The sequence below is a fragment of the Stylophora pistillata genome, chromosome 4, assembly GCF_964205215.1.
Source record: "Stylophora pistillata chromosome 4, jaStyPist1.2, whole genome shotgun sequence".
In the NCBI taxonomy this organism is placed as follows: domain Eukaryota; kingdom Metazoa; phylum Cnidaria; class Anthozoa; order Scleractinia; family Pocilloporidae; genus Stylophora; species Stylophora pistillata.
In genome coordinates, this window is record NC_142522.1 from 10,579,381 (window position 1) to 10,592,029 (window position 12,649).

The 12,649-nt window shown below is 39.7% G+C and overlaps 2 protein-coding genes across 4 annotated transcripts in view; both read left to right on the forward strand.

Annotated features, from left to right (window-relative positions):
* Positions 1 to 3,010: 3,010 nt before the first annotated feature.
* The window catches only part of LOC148732452 (uncharacterized), a 39,544-nt gene continuing 29,905 nt past the window's right edge, over positions 3,011 to 12,649 (forward strand). The window contains exons 1-4 of one of the 3 annotated variants that reach the window (XM_088756667.1): positions 3,011 to 3,167; positions 3,328 to 3,493; positions 7,926 to 9,042; positions 9,205 to 10,199. In XM_088756667.1, the coding sequence (XP_088612793.1) occupies positions 7,974 to 9,042; positions 9,205 to 9,230 (1,095 nt within the window). In that variant the 5' untranslated portion in view covers positions 3,011 to 3,167; positions 3,328 to 3,493; positions 7,926 to 7,973 and the 3' untranslated portion in view covers positions 9,231 to 10,199. Of the gene's footprint in view, positions 3,168 to 3,327; positions 3,494 to 3,837; positions 3,981 to 7,925; positions 9,043 to 9,204; positions 10,200 to 12,649 lie in introns of those variants that run through there. The other 2 variants (XM_088756665.1, XM_088756666.1) reach the window with 2 other exon arrangements.
* The window catches only part of LOC111346860 (uncharacterized), a gene marked incomplete at its 5' end in the record, with an annotated part of 4,813 nt that continues 3,129 nt past the window's right edge, over positions 10,966 to 12,649 (forward strand). The window contains 4 exons of the mRNA XM_088756154.1: positions 10,966 to 11,142; positions 11,282 to 12,204; positions 12,288 to 12,336; positions 12,555 to 12,649. The exon at positions 12,555 to 12,649 is cut by the window's right edge and continues 150 nt beyond it. Coding sequence (XP_088612280.1) covers positions 10,966 to 11,142; positions 11,282 to 12,204; positions 12,288 to 12,336; positions 12,555 to 12,649 — 1,244 coding nt within the window. The remainder of the gene's footprint in view (positions 11,143 to 11,281; positions 12,205 to 12,287; positions 12,337 to 12,554) is intronic.

Here is a 12,649-nt window from a genome sequence, read left to right on the forward strand (position 1 = left end):
TTTCTTTGTAACTTCATTTACTCGTTTTTCAGTCAGAATACGCTGCACCTGTTTCAAAGTTAAGAAACTGCTTTTGAAGTGTGAGACAAGTCAACTGTAGTCTAATGTTCTAATAAGATAGATTTACTTTTTTTTGCCTGTTGGTGGCGTTCTAATACAATATAAGCATTAGTGTTTCAGCTCGACGAACCAGCTTTCGGACACGTTTTCATATCGTTAATTCACGGTAAACAATACTAGGGAGTGATCGCGAATAAATTACTAACAGTTCTGATTAAAAATAAGTACTTCGGAGCGAAATTGATACAACCAAGTGTGGAAAGAAATAAAGCCTTCTTTATATCTGATCATTTGGATTAAGATCCGCTCATAAATTGTGATGTTTCATTTGATGAAACAAACGGAAGCAAAATATGTGTGATATGTGTCATATGCTAATGTTTGGAGTAAATAAACAGGTACAATTCAGTAAATTTAATATCATTATATCAAAGGCAACTCTTTCCTGTTAGTGATATTTCATGGTCGTATTGGTAATAAGGTCGCCAAGTCCCTAAGTCTCATCATTTTCTCTTACATGGGCTACTGATAGTGAGGAGTTATTTATCAAGTATATCACGTACGAATAAACAGTTTTATGACTAACGTGATCCTAAACGAGAGTGAAACAGCCCAGAGCGGAAAGATTGTAAAGATCAAAACTCAGTAAGTCCACTCTAAATACATAATTATAAAGTTTTATCGCAATGGACCACACGATAAATTTTTATTGACATTGAGGCCCGGCCAAGCGCATGCTACATTTCAACGCAATATCTTGCAATATTGTGCTCGATTGTTAGATATTGTTGCGAGATTACAACGAAATACTACATTTCCACGCAACATCTAGCAGAGTCGTTGTGAAGGAGCTGGCCAAACGCGTGCAACATCTTCCAACATCCAAAAATGTTGCAACAAAAATGTGACCATTTTCAAACCTGATCCAATACCATCCAAAATGTTGCAACACCTTACTACAGGATGGCCAAACGTGTACAATACAGCACAACACTTGTTACGTGAGTTTGACCGAGCCTTATGGTTTAATTTGCTGACTGTTTGAGTTGTTCCGCAGTACTTGACATCTTTTCTGGGGGTTGTAAGCTTGCAACATTTTGTATGGCTCTCGTTTCGCTTGCTAATCATCTGAAATCTGTTTTGAAGAAACTACCTGCAAAAAGAAATTATTGCAGTCTGCGAGACTATTTCAGTTATCAGGAATGATTTCATATGCCGAATTTCAATGCACTTTTTGATCTAAATAGACAGCTACCAATCAATAGATGTGATATCAAGTGAACATAAAAAGACAATTTTTTCCTTGTTGGTTATATTTCATGGTTATTTTGTTGACAGGGCTAGAAGAGCATGTTTTCTGTCATTAAATCATTCTAAATGATGTTGAAGAATAATCAGAGTATCACAAACACATATTCCTGAGTGTAGTGATTTCAAGCAAACAACCCAGTTGCGGAAAATATGTAAAGGTCATGAGTCAGTCAGTTTCACCCTTGCACGTAACTTGAAACAAACGTTTGAAATTATTATAAAAAGTTACTATACTGCAAAACAACCCTGTCTTGCAGGAAAATCGTGCCCAAAGAAGTGTTATGTATCATTGCGCGGAATAATCATCCCTCTCTTTCGGAAAGCATATTCTAAGACCCAAATTGCGTTCCGCTCTAATCATTCCGAAAACAAAAAAATTTCTTTTAGAAATTTAGCTTCCTGTTGCCAAATGGCCCACTTGTCGTGATGGAAAATGCTTACTTAAGACTGATCACATAAATATGAAATAAAACCTATTAAAGGTCAAGGGTATAAGAAATTGCTGTGAAGCTCAGTTCCTGAGTTACTGTTTCAGGAAGAAGTTATATAGGATAACATTGTTTCCTTCTGTTGTACGAATGTGTTTCTTTCACAGATAAACTATTTCCATTTACATTACAGAAACAAATTTCGCATTCAATTCATCAGTGGCACATTCTTATGTAGCACAAGTCTCATTTTAAGGAATCTTGCAAAACTTTCAAGTCCAAGAAATCTACTCGGTTAGACTACCTTCAAAGCACAGAAACGCTGCAAATTTCCCTTCTCGGAAGCGTCCAGAAAAGAAAAAGGAAAATTTGGTCAACAATCGAACGATGAAATGAAGTCACATTTGTGAATGTTCGTTGCTGCATTGCAGATGCCACTCTAACAGGAAGGACCTCCCTTCAAGAAAAAGAATAACGACAGTGAAAATCATAGTTTTGAACTTTTTTTCGTTTTATTGCTCCTCCTTCCACTAAAGATCAAGCCATGATTACATTCCGTGTCCATGAAAGCTCGCTCTTTTCGCTTTGCTTTGCTTTTTTTGCAGATGCTCAAGAAGAAAGAGTATCCGTTCAGCTGCAAACACTGAGTGAAAGGTATGTCGGCCGCTTCAGATTATCTGGAGATCGTGCCGAAGAATGCACTTGTGGCTATAGAGGAATAGACTTTTGTGGTGCTACATACAGCGTCTACATTAGCCGTTCTGATGTGCGTGTCTATTTAAAGTGCGAAAATATCCACGTGTGTTGATTACGACCGTTTAATTGCTAAAACAACGTCTGTGAACACCTAATCTCGTTCTTAAAATGTAAATTAGCAATACTTTTAGAAATTTCAATGAAAGATTTTGAAACATAACAGTCACATATATTAGTGGAATTTGAGGTCGAAAACACAATAAATAAACCTACTCCGATACACCTACTCCGGTACCCCTTTTACGAACGAAAACAGAAACAACTCCTAAAAAAGATCTGCAAACTGCTATCAACGAAGGACTGTTCGGCATTCTTACAACAAATTTACGCGTTTTATGGTGTAATATTTTTGAAACAGCTTTGTACGAGTGAAAAACATTCCTTGAAGCGAGAATAGTTTTAATACGTCACGCTCCGCTTCTTCTACACTCCTCAGCGGGGTGTGCTTTTCCTGTAACTATTTCCGCGCCCAGCTCTCCTCAGTCAGACCATAAAACGCTGCTTTTAGATCTAATGTGTAAATATCCAGCAGCCCCAAATTCAAAAGTTGCGAATCCACTACGCGTCGGTGTGCACAGCGTAATTAAGCTTCGCATCAGCACCGAAGTCAAGGTAGGTTAAATTCACGCGAAGATTTGGCTCGATTGTTGAATTGACGAGCATTTGCTCTCTGCGGGTCAAAGGACTAAAATAAAATAAATATGTGTTTCATGTGTGTGTGTGTGTGTGTGTGAATTGTGGTCATTCTTTCTTCTCTTTCATTCATTTTCAGGCGTAAGATAACCTTAAGTGAGCAATTTCATCAGCAGTATATGAGAACCAACCCTTGTCAGACGTTTATTTAGATAACTGAATATTTGTGATGATTTATGCTGAATGAAGCATAATGGAATGAACCCTTTGGTTTCCTGAGGGTTGATGAGAGTCAAAGTAACTTGGTAAGTCTTTTCTAGATTACGCGGGCCATTTTATCATTTGTCTCGACTGGTACTATATAGGGAAACATCTATTTGAAGTTTTGGGAGCTTCTACACCGACAACGGTATTAAAATCTGACTGAGGTTCATATGCAAGTTTAGGCTTCTTCACAATAACCCCGTAAAGCAATCTAATTACTTTTACAGTATTGCATATTGTCGTTCGTTCGTGTTAAGCACTGAGGGTAATTGAATGGTTAACGGAATGCCATAACACAGCTCAATTCGTTTCGCGCGAACATTTTATACATGAGATTCAAATGAAAGAAAGATTGAATGCTTCTCCGTAATGATGCACGTGGTTCAAAACAAAATGACACTAAATGAGATTTGAAGGTGTCAATGGATAAGAAAATGAATCCTCGACATCGGTATACGTAAGTGATCGGCCTTGCATTGATTACTGCTTCGATTTCCACCAGTACTGTTCGCAGCTTGGTGAGTCTTGGTAAGTCTTTTCTAGATTACGCGGGCCATTTTCCCACTTGTCTCGACTTGTACTATATAGGGAAACATCTATTTGAAGTTTTGGGAGCTTCTACACCGACAACGGTATTAAAATCTGACTGAGGTTCAAATGCAAGGTTAGGCTTCTTCACGATAACCCCGTGAAGCAATCTAGTTACTTTTACAGTATTGCATATTGTCGTTAGTGTTAGGCACTGAGGGTAATTGAATGGTTAACGGAACGCCATAACATAGCTCAATTCATTTCGCGCGAACATTTTATTCATGAGATTCAAATGGAAGAAAGATTGAATGCTTCTCTGTAATGATCCACGTAGTTCAAAACAAAATGACACAAAATCAGCTTTACAAAGAAACATGCTCTTATCAATTTTCCAATCCACAATCAGGGACGAATACAATATTCATACAATATTCGGGTTGTTGTGACAAGTTGTTCCTTTATGCTTCGCTGCGAAAGTATAAAACTTTTGCATAGTAATCAGTTTGCAAACGACGACGGCAAACAGCACGTGGTAAAACAAAAGACTTAAGGGGCAAAACGATAGTTCAGCTGGAGCATTTTAAAACTTTGTACATTTCTTAGCCGCCCTCGGCAAAATAACAACGTAAAATCGCTATTTCGATGTGCTGAGGTGTAGCGCTGGGAGAGACGATACGCATATCTAGCCATTCGCTAAAATTCTTGCTAAAGATATCAATTCGTTGAGGTCTTGATCACTTAAGGTGCCTTTTAATATGACAACGATACAAAACGAAATTGCCAGGACTTCTTACAAATACGTTCAACGACTTATGATATGCCTTAAGCTATTTTTTATTAGCAAGATGGCCCGAGAATATTGATACTCTTCTATTGTTGGTTAAACCTAAATGGACCAGACATCGGCGCTGTTTACGTCAACTCAAACAATAAAGGTGAAAGACTATAAATTCCCAAATACCGACGACGTACGGCAACATCTCACTGTGGCGTAATTTGAAAAGGAAACAAGAAAGAAAGAAAAAGTATAGTTGGAAAAAACTGACACCCAGCACCTTTCGATTTCTTAGTATATTCTAAAACCAAATTATAATGTTTCCTGTAAGGTAATTCTATACAAGTAGACGTACAGACCCAAAGATTATACGGTTCGCGATTCGGGACAAAGAATTCGTAGATAATTGACGTGAGTTGAGTGATAGTATCTTGAAAGAGTGATTCTTCTTTTTATGGAGCGGTAAAATCCAGAGTACACCAGTAGAAGTAATTTAAACATTTCTTTTTTTCTCGCAAGTGATGGAAGACTGGTTTGTGCTATAATAACCCAAACGAAGACGTAATTCTAACTCGTTTCATTTGTTTCGCTAATGCGTAATCGCTTCTCTATATACAGTAGTCGTCCTCGCTGCCGTTTTTAGGGTCGTCACGCAACGCTCCTCCCCACCAACGGCTGCTCACGAGAGAAACACATTCCTTTCTCTTTGTTATCGAAAACCAATAGAATACACGTTATTGTTATCGAGGTAAAGCACCACTTCGTTCGATGTTGTGATCTTTCTTATTTCTTTGCTCGAAGATTTGAAGGTCCTTGCATTGTCTGACGTGAGTGTAGCAGGGAGTCCGCGTCGACTAGTGAATCGTCTGGATGTTAACAAAAATCCTTGAACGTTGAGGCTTTTGCTTAACTCCAAGTGTACAGCCCTTGTCGAGGCGCATGTGAACAAATATATGTAAATCTTGGTTGAGTTGTTCTCGTCTGGATTTCCGTTGTCAACATTCAACGGGCTGACAAAGTACAATCCCACATGCGTTAAAGGAGGATCCTCCGAAACCCGTCCGCATGGAAGATCGGGGAAAGATTGAGACTTGTATGGAGTTCCATCGATTCTCAAACAAATTACACATTTCCTGATCACTTGTTTTACTGCTTCGCCACCTCTCAAAATCCAAAATCGTTCTCTGATCAGAGTGAGAGTGTCCCTAACTCTACAGTGTTTTACTGATTCGTATGCACTCTTGATGATTAATCGGACAAACTCGTGTTTCGGTGGCAGTAGAGATGGATTTCTTTTGCCCTCCGACAAATCGGCATTATTTATCCTCACCCCTTGCATTCAACAATTCCATCTTCAATAATAATCCGAATTGGAAGACGTAAGTCGGCGGTGCAGACTTGGGTTGACGGTGACCGTGAAGAAACTTGATTTCTTGTTCAAATGAAGACGCTTGCAGAGCCTTTATCCAAAGTTCTTCTACCTTAGTTAAATTCAGTTCACTCAGAATTTCATTTCCGTTCTCGGGTTTCGACTTGCTTCTTACCCTTGTTCTTTAGCTTATTTACAAAAGCGACGACTAAGACTGTGACACGGAGCAATTTTGTTGGTTCACTGAATCGTTTCACGTCGATTAATGCGTCAATCTTGGGATCTATTGAACAACTGGGCGAACGCGAAACCAATGAGTGTGTGATCTCCACTGGACTCTTAACAGCCTCTTTGAGTGCTACTTCATCTTCTTGTCTTTTTTCGCTTAACGACCATTCCGATTCAGGCTTGTAGAGGAATTCTGGCCCGTTCCACCAAATCGTATTAATCGACAGTTCCTTCGCGTTCAATCCCCGCAATGGCAAATCTGCTGGATTTCTTTTTTCTGGAGTAATGTCGACAGTCACCCTTTGAAATTAACTTGCGAATTTCTTCCACGCGATGCTGTACATATTTCCATAGTCTTTAGTTCCTTGTCCAGCATAAGGCTGTCATTGAATCCGCCCAGTAAAAGGTCTTGAGGTTTTTTTTCGGCCAAATCGAGGTTGTTTATGAAGCGGACGAGAAGAAGTCTACCAAGTAATTCCAGACGTGGGATGGTCTGCCTTTTCAATGGTGCCATCGGACCTTTGCTTTAGAGGCAACTAATCGAATATCGGTTTGACCATCGTCATAGAGTGATCGGATTTAAATAACTCCAGCATACGCGCGATTTGATGCGTCACTAAATTCATGAAGCTCGAAGTGCACTGGCCTTGATCGCAAATAACAGCGTGGTACTCGGACATTGCTCAAAAATTTAAGCTCGGCCAAGAGAAAGTTCTAGGTGTAAAGTAGCTTTCCCCCCAAGTTCTCTGTCCCAATCAAGCTTATCGAGACAGAGTTCGTGAAATAAAATCTTCGTTTCGATAGTGCCGGTACGGGACGAGAAATCCAATCGGATCGAAGACCTTCGCCGACAATTTCAAAACAGAGCGTTTTGTTACCGGCAGTGTCGTTCCATAGTGTCCTAGTTCATTCCTAGAGCTTTAACCACAGTATCGTTCTTCGTTTCAGAATGTACGGGTGTAGTGGACGATTTTGCATATGACTCGTCATCTTCTTTTGTAGCGTCATCGGTTGATCTTGTTTGGGTTTGTGGGCTCCCTCAAGCTTCTATCGCTTGCACAGTAATGCATTTATTTGTTGCCATTTGTTTACGCTAACTCGGCGGTTATAGACTAAGAGAGAACTTGGACGCGCCTGTTTAGTTAATACCGGCTTCATCACGTATGTTTCATACTTCACATTATGATTTAGTTAATTCAACCATTTTGCTACATTGAATGTCATTAACTTAATGCAAATCTGTTCAGGTGCTCAGAATGGTCATGCGTGTGACACTTGTGCTAATAGTCTTGCTTGCCATGTCAATGGGAAAACGTCCAAGGTACCGTTTTGATTTCAAAGGGAATGACGCGCTATTACGGGACGACAATGTAAAATTTTATCAACTTTCAAACAATGAAATGACGTCATATTCGTGAATTTTCATTGTGACTTTGCGGATGTCAGTTCTACTGAACTGCAACGACTTCCCCTCACAGAGAAAAACGTTTCCGATGAAAAGATCAAGCATTAATCTAATTCCGTGTTCATAAAAGCTCAATCTTTAAACTTTAGTTTGATTTCTTTGCAGATACTCTAGAAGAAAGAGTATTTCAGCTGCAGCCGCTGAGTGAAAGGTATGTCTGCCGCTTCAGATTATCCTGAGATCGTGCCGAAGAATGCACCTGAGGCTAGAGGAATAGACCTATGTGGTACTAGATCCAGCGTCTACATTATCCGTTCTGATGTGGGTGTCTATATGAGGTGCGAAGATATCCACGCTGGAAAAAAAATCAAGATTCACCGTCTAAGCGAGGCCTGTCGATGGGGTGATTACTACTTGGCCACTAATTCTTATTTCTACATCATTAAAGGAGATGAGTATCGCAGAGTCACTGACCTGAGTCGCGACGACCGCGCTGTGGTTTACTCTCTCCATCGCAACTGTCGCGGAGGAAGCGGCTACTACTCTGCCTTTGGTAAATATTACATTGTGTTTGCCAACAGAGGCATCTACCGACGAGTGAGTAACATGAACAAAGATGAAGACCCTGTGGAGTATAAAATCAACCAAGCGTTCAAAGATGGCATCTACTTCTGGGGTACCAATAGTTATGTCTACAGTTTGAAACAGGCTGAAAAATGGGGTGTAACCTATCACAGAAGCACCAACATGAATTTGAACAAGGATGGGGTCACCTTCAGCGTTCACAAGTCAGTGCTTAATTTTATCCCTGGTGGTATAGCGTACACCCATGGAAAAGTGCTCGGGTCTTGGATAAATATTAAATGTCTGCAAAACGAGTCCAACACTGCCCTTGAATGGGAAAAAACCATCAAGAAAACCGTTGGATTTGACAGGAGCACAATGTCCACCACAGAGTTCGAATGGTCTTCTGAGATGGGGTTAGAAGTCGGATTGATTAAAACCCTCACTAAAGTTCAGTTCAGTCTCAAAGCAAAGTTTGGTGGAAAGGACGTCGACACTGAGCAGTTCAAATGGAGTGACAGCGCTGAAATAGACGAAACCCTTAGGCTGAAAATCCCGCCAAATACCACGCTGTACGTTTGGCAGTTTCAACTGGGGTTTGGACAGAACAAGAACCTCTTCAGCCATGACACTGCGATCACATACGATAAAACACCACCTGAGGAACCATCAGAGTACTATTTAAAGTGTGACACAAATGAACCTTATAGTAAAAACTGTGAGTACTAGAATGAACTTTACTCGTTGATTAGTGTATACCACGCTTTGTTGAGAAGTAATGAACATACTGCTTTCAGTAGGTGACAAGTCAACTTTTGTCTATTAGCTAAAGTAGATCAATTTTTTGTGTAGATGTGAGTCTGTTTTTTGTTTTTTTTAGACATATCAACAAAGTTGAAATGGTAAATTGGCCACCGTAATGATTACAAAAGCTGACGTTTCGAGCGTTCGCCCTTCGTCGGAGCGAATAGAGGAATGGTGGGTTGTGTGTGCTTTTAAAGGCAGAAAATGGAGCTACGTTATTGGTGGGAGCATGGCAACGAGAAAAACATGAATAGATTAGTGGAATGAAAAGTGTTCGTTCATCCCGCTTTGTTGAGAAGTAATCAACATACTGCTTTAAGTATGAGACAAGTCAACTTTTGTCTATTAGCCAAAGTAGATCAATACTTTGGATAGACGTGAGTGGGTTTTTTGTTGTTTTTTTTTAGTTTGTCATCTACTTTAAACAATATAAACTGCGCTTTTTTGAGAAATAACCGATACTGCTTTAAACAAATCGAGCTCTGCTCAGTATGGAGTAGCACTTCGTCCAGGGAGAGTAGAAGAATTCCCAGACTCTTCATGGTCCTTCATGATACGCAAACTGGGAGAGGCTCGGGAATTGTGGGCGAATTGGCTCAGGGTCTCATTGGCGCTGCGACAAGAACAGCGAAGCCCGAGCTTTTCTGACAGTGAGCGAAGTGAGCGCTCAAGAGGTACACGAGGATTCGGGAACAATAATGATTCTAACTTAGCTTCCAAACACCTTTATGGAACTCTCAAGTTTGCGTACCTTGGGACCCAAAGACTGTTGTGTTGCGGGTGAAAGGTAGTGGGTATTAGTACTTAGCATTTAAAGCTAATGAGTTGAGTCGGTGCTTGAAAAACTAGAAACAAATGTCCACCGGCGAACCTGTTGTGTAAAAAAAAAGGCACATAAGCGGAGTGGGATTGGAACCTTTTTTTTAAGGAGTTCCATTCTCTCTTCCTGGAGACTTGAAGTCAACTTCGGTAACTATTCACCATTGGATTTTCTCTGTAGGCGAGCACTTAGCGTCGAATCGAGAAGTGTGAAATCTTTGTAATATTTCTGAATAAAAATGCTTTTAGGGAGTTATTAGAGTATAATGAGATTTCAAAAAGTTCTCTGTGTCAATTGTTTAAAACCTTTTTTTCTCTTTTTGTTGTTGATCTTTTTTTAAACCGCACTTAAGCGAGGAAATTGCTTCGTCAGTATTATCAGCATTCAGGGTCGTTAGTCGTCTTTTGAATTTACCAAGTGTAGAAGTAGATCCTGGAGCGATTGACTTAGAACAGCTCTTTGAACTCTAAAAAAAAGTTACTGATTGTATGGATTTCACAAAGTAATCTCCGCTAAACTGTGGAAGTTTCTCCTCGTTTAGTGCGGGCTCTTAACTGCCGGAGAAATAATAATGATAATGATAATAATAATAATAATAATAATAATAATAATAATGGTTTATTAACAGGTCCACTAGGAGGCTCTTCCCTGTTAAAATACATCAATTACAATTGAAATAAATCAAATTAAGTTATTCACAAATTACGCAATATGCAATTAAAAGTAGAAGTAGGATTAACAGAATAGAAATTACAGTAAAAATAACTAATCACTCTGTACTCTATTACATAAAAAATTCCTTGGAAGTCTTAAAAAGGTTCTGTAATCTTTACGGTTTCTAATAGATTCTGGTAAATTGTTAAACAGCTTCGTCGCGTTATCTTGGAAAGTGCTGTTTTCGGTCGGGACCACTAATCTAATTGAATTTCTTGAGCGCATTTCCTTGCGGCATTCCTGTTTTATTATTTTAAAATAAACTGGCCAAGTCTCAGTGTTATGCAAAGCTGTAAAGCATGATTTCAGGAGTGGCTGTGGCACGTTTGCAAAGGTTTTATCCAAGGAGATTGCGATGGAGGATGTGGCCGATCTCATGACTTTCACGACAGGGAAAACCAGGCAAAAACGGAAGAGGTTGGACTTAAAAGTTTGGCGAATGAATTGATCAAGAACATCGTTGCTTACCGACTGCCTCAGGTTTGCGGCCTTCACTCTATCCCTGTAATTTGCTTTAATTCATAAACCAATGAAAAAAGTGCTATTTCCGCATGCTATCACTAAGTATGTTCATCCACATTACGATACCTAAACTTCATACTCTATTTTGTTTACTCAGGTTTGCCTTTTATACCAGAATGGTAAATGCACCGATCCCGACGAATGTCCTTTCCTTCACATTTGCGTTAACGCATTGACAAATATCTCATGTGAATGCGCGTTATCACACTGCTTCACCGATAGACGAAGCGGGAGTATTCTGAAAAGATATAGTCTTAGCCCGTCTATATGGTTTAAATCAGAGAGACTAATTGAGTTCGTGCGCTGTAATATTATTATACCGATAGAACAAGTAGCTATACCTGCTAAAGGGTCCGACGCTCTCCTATTGTCCCAGAAAGAAATTTTGTCTGCTAGCGGTTGTGTAGTTCCTGATGTACAAGATCACACGAGAAAACTTGCAGCGCTTGCATTAGATGACTCAAGAGCCAGCTGTCAAAATCCGAGTTGTAGCATGTCCGTTTATAGAACTGGAGTGGGGTCTCCTTTCGTTTACCATAACAGTGTATACAGAAGAAGATCTTTAGGGTGTTCATCGACCTTGTATGGCTTAAATAACCACCTCGATTATGGTAGAGAAATATTTCCAAACTCGAATAATGCTGGCCAGAAAAGGGCAGGACCTCCTCAAGCGCATCACTGTCAACAAGAATCACATCTAAGCATGCCTTCGACTGATTCCAAGACTCTAGGTATTTGTCAAACTTTTGCAACAAGTGACGACTTGGACAGGGCTTTGAGAGCAAGTCTATACCCTGACTCTACAAAAAAAGTGGATAGTTCATATCCGGTATGTCACACGACACAAGTCGAGTCAACGGAGTCGGTATTGAACGACAAAAAATCAACTCCAGAGTTAAACGCCTCACTGGGTGATGCACTCATGCGTTCCACGCTAAAAAGTAAAAAGAAACAGATATACAAAAGAAGAAAAAAAACAGACAGTGCATTCATCTCAAGGATATCAGAGGTCAGGAGCTAGCGACAAGCGAGAACAAAAACGGTACAGGAAGTATGTTATTTGCTTCAGTTATTAAAGCTCATTAAGTTTAATCCATTGAAAGTGTTTTTTCTTTTCGAAACATCCTTCAAAAGGCACCTCAAAAAGATGAGGCGAGCCCATTATGATAACAACTAAGTAAACGAGCAATGGTCCTTTTGCCTCCAAATATGATCAAATGTGTGGAAAAGAACCCTTAGGTAAACCAGCTCCAAATAGCCCTCCCACCGATCCAATCTGTCGACTTCAACACTCGATCGAAATATTGAACACTGTCTGACCTGAAAATATGCTTGCTTTGTATACTAACACCCTTATGCAGTATACATAAATGCTGACAAATGTACGACAATGCGCAATGGCTAACAATAGTCATTTCTTATTATTTTCGAGGTCATTACCAAAACATGGGTTTTCTCCAGAGTC